General features: G+C 19.9%; 2 protein-coding genes across 2 annotated transcripts in view; one reads left to right on the forward strand and one right to left on the reverse strand.

The window, feature by feature from the left end:
- Positions 1 to 14,598, forward strand: part of PGSY75_0511500 (putative RNA pseudouridylate synthase) — a gene marked incomplete at both ends in the record, with an annotated part of 29,805 nt that extends 15,207 nt beyond the window's left edge. Inside the window, one exon of the mRNA XM_018784395.1 lies at positions 1 to 14,598. This exon is cut by the window's left edge and continues 15,207 nt beyond it. Within this exon, the coding sequence (XP_018643050.1) occupies positions 1 to 14,598 (14,598 nt within the window).
- Positions 14,599 to 15,062: 464 nt separating this feature from the next.
- On the reverse strand, positions 15,063 to 15,656 carry PGSY75_0511600 (apical rhoptry neck protein; the record flags this gene model as incomplete). Its single annotated transcript, XM_018784396.1, has 1 exon — positions 15,063 to 15,656. One exon carries the CDS (start codon positions 15,654 to 15,656, stop codon positions 15,063 to 15,065), a length of 594 nt encoding a protein of 197 aa, XP_018643051.1.
- Positions 15,657 to 15,886: the final 230 nt, after the last annotated feature.

Genomic DNA, 15,886 nt, shown 5'->3' on the forward strand with positions numbered 1-15,886 from the left:
GTAATATCAAATAGGACTATGTTTATAAATAAAATATTGAGAGATAATAAAGGAAAGGTTTTAAATTTAAAGGTATTCCATATATATAATATTTTTTCAAAAATTATTGAATTATACTATGAGAGGAAAAGAAAGGGTAATAATATAATGTCACTAAAAAATAACAAAACAGCATCAACAAATGGGAACAACAACAATAATAATAATAATAATAATAGTAATAATAATAATAATATGAGTGGTAATAATACGAACAATCTGTTTGATTATAAAACAGATGAAGATTTTTATTATAAAGTAAAAATGAACCCATCTTATTTCTTCTTATTATATGCTATAAAAAAAGATTATGATAAACGAAATAAAAATAAATTAATATTTATGAATGTAAATTCTGATTTAGAAGCATATATTGAAGATAAAAAAGATAATAATTTATATAATAGATTTGATTTGAATATATTATTAGTACCTGTTTCTTCTCAAATTGTTTTAAGTAAATTTAATGGAAATTTAAATATGTTTAATGATAATGATTATCCATTAATTACATTTAAATATTTAACAAGTACATATGAACTTATATGTATAGGAATTATTTTATGTTCATCAAAATTATTATTACAAGATTATATTTTGAATTGGTTTTTTCCAAAATTAAAAGAAAGAAGATTAATAAAAGAAGATATAGATTTAAAAATAGATGATATTTATGTATATGAAGAATCAGAATTATATTGTTTAGAAAAAATACGTAAGGTTTCTTGTAATATAAAAAAATTATTAAAAAAATATAGTAATACTATAGTAATTCAATTAAAAAAAAATAATATGAATAATAGTAGTCATATAGATAAAATCAATTTAAAATGTATAGAATATAGTAAATTAAGTAAAAACAATTTCTGTTCAAAATGTAGAAATAATTATATATGTATATGTGATAAAATCAACAGAGAACAATTAAGAAAAAAAGTCAGCCTCATCAAACAAGAAGAGCAATTATATAGATATTTCAAAATATACAACAACAATATGAATATTAATAACAACAATAATAATAATAATAATAACAATAATAATAATAATAGTAGTAATAGTGATTTATTAAATATAATACCTGATGATAAAGAAGCCAAAAAAATCTTAGTACTTATGGAAAAAATGAAAGATTTAAAAAAAGCTCAAAATATCAAAGTACAAGAAAAAAAAATTAATAAAAATATAAATACAACTAATACACAAAATATAGAAAATGATATAAATAAAAAATTAGAATCAAAAAAAGATAAAGAAAAACTTCTCTTTAATATATATGAAACTCCAAATTTTCTACAAGAATTAGAAGCAATTGAAAATTCATGTCGTTCATCTAATAGTTCCATGTTATCTTTATCGAGTGATAATATCTCAAGTTATTCATCAGATGATAATTTATTTGTTGATGAAATTGATAGTGGCACATATACATTTAATAATATTGTAATACCGAATATGGTTACTGTTAAAGATGAGGAAAATGAAACACAAGAAAAAACGAATTCATCAGATTTAAAGAAAAGTCAAAAAGTAAGTATTATTAAAAAAGGTGATGATATAAAAAATGATATGGAAGAAATTATGTTAAAAGAATTTCATAAACTTAGCAGACAACGAATATCAAATATTTATAATTTACAACAATCCGTTCAATTGTCACAAGAAAATGTGAATAATAATAATATGGTGCTTAATTTTATAAAAGCCCAGGAAAATATGAAAAATAAAAATATGTTAAAAGATGCAAAAAAAGATTCCAAGAAAATACCAGTGGATGTATTAAAGGACAAAAAAGAAAAAAAAAATAACAAAGAAAAAGAAGAACATAAGCCAAAGGATGATAAAAAAATTAAGGATAATAAAAACGAAAAAGAAGACAACAAATTAGATAATCACAACATTGAAAAGACAAAAAATGATAAAGAAGAACCTATCCAAATTTATGAAAATACAAAACAAAGTAATCTAAAAATTATTTCATTAACTAAATCACAAACATCTCTTACTGATAAAACAAAAACAAATGTAGATGATGAAAAACAAATTGTCGTTAATAATATTCAACCAAAAATAGAAAACAAAAAAACTGAACCTGCTATTGATGTAAAAGGAAAAGAACAGAAGTCAAAATTGTCATCAAAGGATAAGAGTGTAGTAGCACCTGAGGTAAAAAAAGAAGTAATTAATAATTCGATCATTATGAACAATGATGGATTAAGTAATGACAATAAGAATAAGGAGAATAAAACTAAATCATCTGAAAAGAGTAAGGCGAAGGATAAGTCGACTGAATCATGCAGCAACAATAATAAGGATAACAATAATAATAATAATAATAATAATAATAATAATAATAATAACAATAATAGTAACAATAATAGTAACAATAATAATAATAACCTAAGTAATACTAAGGAGGAAAATCCTAATGATAGTGACAGCGATAAAGAGAAAAAGAAGAAAAATAAAAAAAAAGACAACAAAAATGTAAATGAAGATAGTGATGATAATAACAAAAATAAGAAGAAACTAAACAACAATATTAAAAACTCTGATGATATTATAAATAATTATTTTTCTAAAAATGTTATTGAATATATTGAAAAAAATGATAAACTAGAAAATATTGCAACATATATATATAACGAATTAATAGAAATAACCAAAAAGAAAATTAAAAAAAATGTTATACGTTTAGATAATTTATCAGCAGATAATTATTTAACTATAGGAGAAGAATTCTTAAATGTTATGAAAGAAATATTATTAAAAATATATTATAAATATAATGAAGATGATTACAGAAAGCATTATTTAAAGATGAATAATAATAATAATAATAATAATAATGATGATGATGGTGATGAAAATTATAATAATAATAGTAATAATAAAATATCTTTAAAAAAGAAATCAGAAACAGGCACATCAAACAAAAATGTAGATAGTAATAATTATCTAGATGGAAGATTAGAAAATGAATATAAAGATGAAGAAACATATATGAATAAATTAAATTTATGTGATGATGAACATGTAATAAAATTTTTAAATATTATAAAAAGAAAACTTATATATAAAATATTATTCCCAGATATTCAAATTGATACTAAAAGTAAAGGAAGAAATAAAAAGAACGTGAAAAAGAAAAAACAAGTAGATATAAAATATGTATATGATATATTTAAGAGGGAATATATTTTTTATGATAAAGTATTAATTATGATTCAACATATATTAGATATAAATATAAGAACAAATATATTTTTATTTGTATATTTATTTGCTGGTAAATTTATATCATTTGTTGATTTTGATTATATATTAAATAATACAATTTTTTATAATGATTATGTATATTATAATAAGGTTGCTTTTGAAGATACTTTTTTTCAAGAACAACAATCATTAGAAGAATGTAATAATAAAAAATATTATAATATGAATGGTTCTATAAATAATATATTAACAGATACAAAAAATATTCCTTCTCCGTCTTATAATAATGTTGGCAAAGGTGATATAAAAGTTTTACGTACATCCTCTGAACAGTTACTAAATAGTTTAAACAATGAAGGAAGTAATAACAAATTGAAAGATGATGATGTGATGATTATTGAAGAGAATAATATGAATGAAGATATTGAAAAGAAAAAGAAAAAGAAAAGTATAGAAGAAGAAGGTTCTGGTGATGATGTTTTAATAAATATAAATATAAGCAAAATAATATATATATTAATTTTAATTAGTAATAAAAGAATAATGAAAGAATTAATTGAAGAAAAATATCGTGAAGAAATAAATGAATATTATTATTTTGAAATGAATAAAAAATATTATGATATTTTATGTAATGAATATAATAAGATATTAAATGAAAATTATGCTAAAGATCTAAGTGAAAATTATATAAAAGATGAATTATTTTTTGAAAGTTTAAATGTTAAAGAATTATTAAATAATAAAGAATATATATCTACATTAAGAGATACAAATAAATATATAAAAGATGAAAATAAAAAATTAAACAAAACACATTTAGATGACAATGAATTTATTATAAGTGAAAATGAAATTTTGAATGAAAAAAATATAAATAAATATATTAATATACATAATATTATTAAATTCAAATTAAATTTTAAAATAGCTATTAAAAAAATTAATATATTACAAGATAAAATATTTATTAATAATAATGATAATATAACATCAGGTACTTCATTTTATTCTTTAATATTTAAATATAATAGTAATCTAATTAATACTCTACATACAGATGTTATGAAAACAACACACAATAATAATATGTCAATTCCTTATATTACTAATTATAATAATTATTTACAAGTTAGTAAAAAAGATATAGATAAACTGAAAGGAATTTATAATAAATATGTTCTATTGAATAATAACAAACCAAATAATATATTGAAAGATATGTATATATTAAACTCAGAAATTAATACACTATTAGAAATTATATACAACGACATTAATTATAATAATGTGATGAATAGTACTTATAATAATATGTTAGGTGATGCAAATATATCATTACAAACTGGAGGATATCTAAGAGCAGGTAGTAATAATTTAAATAATAATAACATGAATAATCAAGGAAATAATATAAGTGTGAAACGTGTTTTAACAAATAATCTTAATATGAATAATATGAATAGTATAAATAATATAAATAATATTAACAATAATAATAATAATAATATATATATAAATGAAGGTGGTACCATAAATATTAAAGATTTAAAATTAAATCTATCAAAAGTAATTGGAACGAATTCAGATATTCAAAATGAATTAAATAATAATACTATTAATGATAAAAAAAGTATATTAAAAAATTCAGGAACGTATTCATCTATATATGATAATAATACACCTACAAGTGCTAATAAAAATAATAATAATTTAAAAACAAGTATAGGATTAAATTCACCCACTTCAAATAGAAATAAAAAAAGTGTTACAACTTTAGATTCAAAATTAACATTATCAGCATCTTATAATTCAAATGAAATAAATAATATGAATGAAGATTCTAAATTAAGAAGATTAAGTGATCAACCTTTAAGTGGAAAAAGTTCAAAGGTTGTAACTCCCACAGGAAATAATAATAATAATAATAATAATAGTACTATGACAAATAATATGATTAATAATACAAATAATATTATTAATAATAATGGTAGTACTACTGCTACTAACAAATATATTAAAAAGAGCAAATTCAAAAGAGTATATAATAAAGATATTCCATATATATGTAATGAAGGAAAAACTTGGATGGTTATTTATAAACCTGCATATTATCATTGTTCAGCTTATACTTCTCATAATAGATATAATTTCTTAGTAAATATTAATAAATATAGTGATTATTTTTATAATATTCTAGAAAAGATATGTATGAAATGTAAAATAAAAACAAAGTTTATGTGTATTCCATGTAAAGATATGGAAAATATTTGTAGTAAGTGTGAAAATATTGTCTCAAAATTTTGTAAGAAATGTAATCTTTTAATAAAAAAAAATAGAGATGTATTAAAGATTATTAATAGTATATCTTTAAATGATGTAGTTTTTAGTGGTCGAGTTGAATCATTTCATTTATTTATGATGAAATCATTTCCTCATTTAGAAACTGTAAAAAAATGGCATAAATTAGAATGTGGTCTATGTCATAGAATCGATTTAGAAACATCAGGAAGTTTAATAATAGCTAAAACTAAAGAAGCCAGAGAATTTTTATTTGATCAATTTCGTAAAAGAAATGTATATAAAGAATATATTTTATTATGTCATGGTAGGATTAAAAAGAAAAAAGGATTTATTAATAAATCGATACAAACTCATGAATATAATAATTTTCATAGTAAGAGCCATTTTAGTTTAGTTGTGAAAACAGGAGGTACAGATGCATATACTGAATATAATTGTGTTAAGGTTTATAAATTAAAAAGAAAAATTGAAGATATTATTCAAGAAGTACAAGATGGAAAATATAATTGTAATAGTACTGTTAAAAAAGATATTAATAAAGAAATATATTGTAATGATTATTATAAATTTTTAAATAATAACAAGAAAAATGTAAATATAATACAACGTTATGTAATAATAACAAGTAATATTTTATCAAATCATGATAATATATGTTCAAAAAATGATTCTTCAATAAATTATATGACACAACAAGAAGATTATTCTTCATTTGTTCAAAGAAAAAATTCTCATATTATAACAAACTATTTTTCAGATTCACAAATATTAGAAGATAAGAAAAAAATTAAAAAAAAAATAAGTACTCATAATAATAAAACATCAAATATAAAAGGAATTCCTCATATCTTGCATGACGATACACATTATAATATAAATGGTAATATTACTTGGAGAGGTAGTTATATAAACAAAAATGATTTTACAAATAGTATTATTAATAATAATAATATGAATAATAATGGTTTGAATATATATACTTCAGGAGCACCATCTATTAAAAAAGATGTTTGTCATCATTTATGCTTTAGATGTAATTCTATATCAGAGGATTATTTCTTAACAGATCCAAAAGAAATTGAGAATTATACAAAAGAATTTACCTTATGTAATGTAAAAATACATACAGGTAGAACACATCAAATTAGGGTTCATATGAGACATATTGGTCATCCATTAGTTTCTGATAAAAAATATTTGAATCCATCTTTAAGTAATTTAGATAAATTTTGGTGTTTCCGTATGTTTCTTCATTCACTTATATTAGAATTTAATAATCCAGATTATTATTTCTTTAATTTAAATGATGATATGAAAAAAAAAAAAAAAATTTATTCAAATAATTTATATAGAATACCTGATAGAACAGTTAAGGCAATATGTCCATTAGCTGGTGATTTACAAACAGTTCTTGATAATGAATTAGAGGTATCTGAAAGTTTAGAGGATGAAAATAGTTATATTAATAGAATACTTAAAATGAATATTAATGACAAAAGAAATGAAGCTATGAAAAATGCAAGACCAATTATTGAAGATGATAAATTTACCAAACATGCAAGTATGGATAGTAGTAAGATCATACATTCAGCTCGTGAAGAAACTAATGATAAAGAAAAAATATCAACACAATTTAAAGATATAGAAGTAGGAAAGAAATTAACTACAAAGGATGAAATATTACATTCAAAGAAAAATCAGGTTATTCAACATGCTGATGAAGAAGAAGATGATGAAGAAGAAGAAGATGATGAAGAAGAGGAAGACGATGAAGAAGAAGAGGAAGATGATGAAGATGTAGAACATAATTATGTTGATGATGATCAATATGAAGATAATTATGATGATGAGGAGGAGGAATATGATCATGATTATGATGAATATGCTGATATTTATGATGAACATATAAATGAAGAACAACAACAACAAGACGAAGAAGATGATGAGGAGGAGGAAGATAAAAGAAATAATATGAATATTAATGATTATTATGATTATGAAGAAAAAAACGAAGAAGAAGGGGAAGGAAATATAAATACAAATATAAAGAAAAATAAAAAATCCACACAAAATAATATTAACCCTGTTGAAGAAAAAGTAAAATCTATAGATATAAATAGAGAAGAAGATTTTCCAGATTTATTATCAAATAATAAAAAGAAAAGTCAAAAAGATAAAATTAATGCTTCAAAAAATAAAAATAAGAATAAAGAAGACGTTTTAAAAAAACATGAAAATAATATAAATGATGAAATGAAAAAAAAAAGTTCTAATACTATTATTACAAAAAATAATAAAGAACAAAATGAACATATAGAGAATAAGACTTTATTAAATGGTTCTTTAGATGAATATAATAATTTTAAACAAAATAATTTATTATCAAAAGAAAGTGTAAATATAAATAATGATAAACGTATTGAAAAGATAAAAATAAATGATACTACTACTATTACTACTACTGTAGAAATGCCTAATGATGAACAAATGAAAAATATATTATTAAAAAAAACAACAAATAAAATTTTACGTAAATTAAATTATGATGATTTTTTTACAAATAAAAAGAAAAAGGATATGAATAAAAAAAAAGAAAATAAAACAAAAGATGTAAATGGAGATGTAAATGGAGATTTAAATGGAGATTTAAATGGAGATATAAAAGGAGATGTAAAAGGAGATGTAAAAGAAGATGTAAAAGAAGATGTAAAAGAAGATATAAAAGAAACACAAGATGAAGAAGATAATTATCTCGATTTAATAGATAATGAAATAAAAAAAAGATTAAGAACCAATTTCAATTTATTAATAAGAGAAGCAAAAATTGTTATTAATAATATTATAAGGAATAGTTTTGTTTTCAAAATTTTATTTTATTTATTTAAATTAAAAAGAACATTATTATATTTATTAAAATGTTTTGGCATAGAACAAATTAAAAAGGAAAAAAAAGTATATGTTGAAATGAATATATTAGATGAATTTGTAAACAATATGAATGAAAATAAAGAAAAAATACCTATAGATTTTTTATATGAATTAATACATAGTATAACATATTTTTATAAAAATATGCATGTAAAAAAAACCAGAAAAAACAAAGAAATTATTATATATACATTAAAAAAACATTTAAAAAATATTAAAAGTAATTCAAATATTTCAAGAACAAAAAAAAGTTTGATTTTTCAACGATTTTATAATATTTTATTTAATTTGAATTATGCTTTAAATAAATATGGTTTAAGAACAAATGAAAATTTAAAAAATCAAATAATGAAGAAAAGTAAAAATGTATATTTAAAAATTACAAATGTTTTTACTATCATAATGAACATATTAAATTCGAAAGTTTATATGAAAGATATACATATTAAAAATATTGTGCAAAATAAAACGGTGTTTTCTTTAAATACTATAGAACAGTTTTTATTACTACACAAAATAAATAATGAAAAAGGAGAAAAAGTCATAAATAATGATAAGGAGAAGAAGAAACAAATGAATGTAAATAACTCGCAAGGATATGATAAAGAAAATGAAGAAAAAAAAGACGATGAAGAAAAAAAAGAAGATGAAGAAAAAAAAGACGATGAAGAAAAAAAAGACGATGAAGAAAAAAAAGAAGATGAAGAAAAAAAAGAAGAAGAAGAAAAAAAAGAAGAAGAAGAAGAAGAATGTAATTATTTAATTGAACAAATTAATAAAATATTTTTTAAGGTAGATAAAAATAATGAACATATGTTAAATGGAGTACTCTTTGAAAGTGATGATGATAATGATGATTATTTGGATGAAGAAGGAAAAGTTTATAAGAAAAAAATGAAAAGTAAAAAATCATTAAATGGTAAGAAATATGAAAAGGATTATGATGATGAAGATGATGAAGATGACGACGATGATGATGATGAAGATGATGACGATGATGACGATGATGATGACGATGACGACGATGATGACGATGATGACGATGAAGATTATGATGATAAACATGTAGAGAATAAAAAGAATGAACGTTCAAATATTATAATGTCTAAAGAAAATATGAACAAATTAAATATTCAACATAAAAATATAAATAATCGTAGTAGTAGTAGTAATATTGTAGATATGAAGAAAAGAGTATATGAAAAGGATTGTATAAAAGAAAAGGAATATCGTACGCATGATCTGATAACAAACGATTCTATTAATTATAAGAATAACGAACTATATGATAAAGAAAAATATCGTAGAAATCAAGAAAATCCAAATTTTATGTCATCTAATTATATGGATAAAAATATAAATCTCCATCATGAACATGATTATATGAAGAAAAAGAATTATAGTAATAGCATATTCAATAATAATAGTAGTAATAAAGTATCTATAGATGAAGAGAAGAGAAAAAATTTAGAGGGAAATACATATGCTTATCCTATGTATGAAAATGTAAAAGAAATGGAAAAAATTAAATTACAACTAAATTTTAAAGAAAATAACAATAATAATAATATTAATAAAAATGATACTATGAATAATCATTCAATGTATGATTATAATATGAATAATTCAAATTATGGTAGTAAAATGGGAAGTAGTAATATAAATGATTCGACAAATTATTACAATATGAGAGAAAAGAATATATATAATATATTATATAATAATGATAATAATAATAATAATTATGTTTTATTTAATAATAAGATTAGTAATTCAATATTGAGTAATATGATAATGAATAAACAAGACAACAACAACAACAATAATAACAACAATAATAACAATAACAATAATAGTAACAATAATAATAATATAAATATGAGTCAACATAATAATAATATGAATGAAGGAGGAAACGAAACTTTATATAGCAGCTTTACTAAAGAAATTGAAAATTTAAAAAAGGAAGTTAAGAAATGTGAAGAGAATTATGATAAAGAAATGTTAGAAATTCAGAATACAAAGAAAGAAATAAATTATTTAAGAGAAAATAATAAAAATGATGAATTAAATAATATATTTTCAGAATTAAATTTAGAGAATATATCAAAATATTTATTAAGTGCATATGAGAAATATGGTTTGAATGTATTTATAAAAGTTTTAGTTTATAAAAATGATTTAGGACATATAAATGATCATAATAAAAAACAGGATGATGTTAATTTGGAATTTTTTATTAATATATCAGTTGATAAAATATTTGATTATTTATTATTAAAAAAAAATATGATAACTATTGTTAATATTAAAAAATTAAAAGAAAAATTTATACAAGGTCAAAAAGTATATGAATTAGTAAAAAATGAAACACATAAAATGATTATAGAAAATATCAAAGAATATAATTTTATTTTTATATTATGGAAGCATAATAATATGAATGATTTATATGAAAGGAAACAAGTTATATTTAATTTCTTAATAAAAATTATTGATAAAATTATACCCAAATATATTATTAATGAATATATTTTAATACGTAAAAATGAAATATATGAAATTATGATAAATTCTTTAAATAAAAAAAATAAAGATATTTCCTCCTCAATATATTTAGAAAAAGAAAATAATTTTAATAATTTATATAAAAAAATTAAAGATGAAAAAAGGGTAGTAGATAATTATTCTGTTGAAATACATGGAGAAAAAAATATCACGAACCCAACATATATGTCACAAAGAGAAGATAATAGCACTACTGCAAATAATAAAAGAAATTGTAGTAATAGTAATCATATCATGAGCATCAACCACACCAACACCAACACCAACAACAACAATAATAATAATAATTATGCTGTGAATCATAATGCTCATTCTACTAGTTTCTATTATGCACATAATGAAAAAAAAAATAATATAAACACAGATAATCAAAAAGAAATAAAGGATGATAATGTTCACATGAAATTTCAATCACTTCCAGAAAACATAAGGATTGGTGTTTTTAAAAATGATGTAAATAAATTTTATGAAATATATAAAATGATGAACACAGGAAATAATTTAAATAATTTGATGTGTAGAAATTCTGGGATTATCAAAAATAAAGTAAACAACGAATCTTATTCTAATAATTATAAGAGAAATACTTTTTGTGCGAATGATATAAATTTTGCCTCATCCACACAACAAGCAGTTTTAAACAAAAATATTATAAATAGTATGAATAATAATATGATGAACAACAATAATATGTTGAACAACAATATGATGAACAACAATATGATGAACAACAATATGATGAACAACAATATGATGAACCACAATATGATGAACCACAATATGTTGAACCACAATATGTTAAACAACAAAATGAATAGTAGCAATGTTCATATAGATACAGATAAAACAAGAAGCATGCAAAATTTACAAGAAAAAGATCAATTTTTAAATCTTCAAAAAAATGTCTCCCATATTTATTTAAGAAATACAAAAGATTCTAAAAACAGTGATGTATTTGCATTTAAGAATAATGGTAGATCCACATCACAACATATAACATTAAATGAAGGAAAAGAAAATATTATTGATATGAAAAAGAAAATTGAACGAGAAGAAGATAAAAACAAAAAAATAAATAACAATAATATGAAGGATGAGGAACTAATAAAATCGGATATAAATATTATTACAAATGATTATGAAGAAAAAGAAAAAAGATCTTCTTCACAAAATAAAATGAACTATTTTGATAATATTATTAACAATTCTTATATTAATAATAAAATGAATAATTTAATGATGGAAAAAAAAGAAGAATTAAATAATGATATGATAAATGTATTCACTGATAAAAGAGAAATAAATATACACACAGAAAAAGTTACAGAACAATCTATACAACTACCATATGAAGTAAAAGAAACAAAAAATAACAAAGGTGTTAATATGTATTATGATAATGATAAGGATATAAATAATAATATTAGAAGTGCAAGTGGAAATAATAGACATAATCATATAGAAAGAGATAAAAATAATACAAATAATATAAATAATAATATCCAAACAAATAATAAAACATCAAATAATTTTGTTAGAAGTTTTAAAAATACCATTTCTGAAATGTTTTATAAAAAAAAATTAAATAAAAATATAGAAATGAAAGATGAAGCCAATCAAAATAATGATACGATCACATATAATAATTTAGAAGATCTATCAAAGACAGTTAATGAATATAATGAAAATAAAAATTATAATCAGAACATTATTAATAATAATACGTTGAAATCTAATCATATCGATAATGAAGAAAACAAAAAAATGGAAATATCACATAATAATAATAATAAGAGTGAGCGTAAAGATTTGTTGAATAATCCTATGAGTATAAATTTACAAAATACAAAACGACCTCATGATTTTCTAATCAATAATAATATTTCCTTACCAAATTTTATGGATGAAAATACATGTTCGAATTTAAAAGAAAAACAATATGAAAACTTTGAGAAGAACCAAATGGATATGACTAATCCAAATATGATGATGTTTAATATGATGTCTGGTAATAATATAGATGGTATTATTCCTAATTATATAGAAGAAAAACATAATAAAAATATGAACAATAAAAATATGAACAATAAAAATAGTGTTAGTCTAAGTAATAGTATTATAAATAACGCAAGTATAAATAATAGTCGAATGCATACAAACAGTATAAATAATAATAGCAATAGTTGTGTTCCTAATATAAAATATCCGAACTTTTTTATTAATAAAAATAATATTCCATATACAAATGAAAATAATAAAAGTTTAAGTGAATCAAACCTAATGAATTTAGTATGTGAATTAAATAATATAGAAAAAGGAGAAACTAATGTATCTATGGAAAATAATTTGAATAATAATAAACGTAGTGTCTTATCACAAAGGAATATATTAAATATGGATAATATAAAAGGCAACGAGAAAAATATGAGAAATGATCTTCAGCATAATATAAATAATAATATTTATCTTTCAAATAATTTAAGTGACAATAAAGTAATAAATCAAATGTTTTTAAAAAAATATTACAATTCAAATTTTGCACATTATGATAAGGAGGGAAATGAAGAAAAAAATAAATTGCCATCCCTTCCACGGAATGACACAACAATGAACATCAACAGTAACAGCAACATCAACAGTAACAACAACATCAACAGTAACAATAATAATAATAATAATAGTAGTAGTAATAATAATATTCATATGTTTTATAATTTTAATGGTAATACACCATCCGATATTAATAATTCATTTGGTCAACAAAAAAAAATTATGAGCAGCAGTATTATTATGAATAACAAAGATAACAATAATTTATATTTTTTAAATAACACATATGATATAAAGGGGCCACACACTACTAGTAATATAATAAATAACAATATGAATAGAAATAATAGTAATAGTGTGAACTCAAATTATTTAAATAAAACATTTAGTACTATGGACCTTAGAAAAAATATGAACGAATATGAAGAGAAACAAAAAATTCTTATCAATCGAATAAAACAACAAAATGATATAGAACAAAATATATACAACCTTAGTAATAGAACGAATGACAATAAAAAACAAAATCTAATTAATACAAATGCTAATACAAAAAATAGTAGTAATATAAGAAGTAGTAGCAATATAAGAAGTAGTAGTAATATAAGTACAAATAATAATATATTGTATCAATTAATAGATGAAAACATTTTAAAAAATACATTATCAAATAATACTACATTTAATGAAATAAAAAATAACACTCAAAAAAATAATATGGATTTCGGTTTAAATCAATTATCTATGTACATGCAAAATAATGTTACTTCAAATATTAAAAATAATAATATGACAAATGAAACCCATAATAATAATGACAACATGAAGAGTAACAATAATAATAATAATAATAATAGTGGATATCCATTAAATTATCTTATTTTTCAACAAAATCAAAACCATTTAGATACAAATAATAACAACAATAATAACAATAACAATAATAATAATAATAATAATAATAGTAATAATAATATATATACAAAATAAAAAAGACCATAATCCATATTATAATTTAAATATTTCTATATTTAATCATAATGGATTAAAAATTAAAAATAATCAAATATTTAATAATTTACCATCTCCTTCAAATAATAATTCATATAGATTATAAGTCATAATATGAATGAAAATATATATTTGATAAGTGCCAACAAAAGAAGTGCTAGAAGTAATAAGAATAAAAACACTTAAAATAATAATTAAGGGTGACAAGTAAATATGGATATATATATATATATATAATATATATATTTTTTATTTGGTGTAAGATCGATTTTTTCTTTTATAAAACATATATGTATGTATAACGAGTATTTATTTTATATTTTTGTCATGTTTGTTAAGTTATTTTATGTTATGAATAATAAAATATTATTATATATATATATATATATATATATATATATATATATTTTTTTTTTTTTTTTTAATAAAACTTTATAAAATTTTTAAAGATTGAAAAAAAATTTAAAAATAAAAAGAGCTATAAGTACAACAACAACAAAAGATATAACAATAAAAAACATATAAGTATATGCATTTTTTCTCTCTTCTGCTACTAACATATGTCTTATCATGGGACTTTTTTCAAATTCATATAATTCAATATCAGTATTACGTGGTATTTGATTAATTCCTGTATGAAGTAAAGAAGTTAAAATGAATGGAAAAAACTTCAATGATAAAAATGAATAATTAGTTTCGTTATCATTATTATTTAATATATTTTTTTTTTTTTCTTCTTCTTCTTCTTCTTCTATATTTGTTGTTTTGTTTGATTCTCCTCTTATATATATATTCTTTATTTTTGACACATTTGTATAACTTTTGTTTTTATTTTTTTCATTTAAAAAAGAAGTAGCACTGAAACTATTATCATTCTTCTTATTTTTATTATTATTGTTATTATTTTTTGTATTTTTTTCTTTATTATTTATTGAATGACTTATTAAACTGTTATTCTTATTTTTATCATATTTTCTGAAACAGTTCATAAAATTTAAATGAAATAGGATTAACAAAATGAAATATATTTTCTTCATTTCTTATGAACTTTTTTTTTTTTTTTTTTAAAAAAAAAACATCTGCCAAATATGTGTATTTTATACAATACCTTCATTAAAAAAATCTATATTTCTAATAAAAAGAAAAAATAAAACAAAACATATAAATAAATAAATAAATATATATATATATATATATATATATATTATATATGTATTTTTTCTTTTTTATTATTTATATACAACCTATTCATTGTTTAAGGGTTGTA

Source organism: Plasmodium gaboni, chromosome 5 (genome assembly GCF_001602025.1).
Source record: "Plasmodium gaboni strain SY75 chromosome 5, whole genome shotgun sequence".
NCBI classification, from domain to species: Eukaryota; Apicomplexa; class Aconoidasida; order Haemosporida; family Plasmodiidae; genus Plasmodium; species Plasmodium gaboni.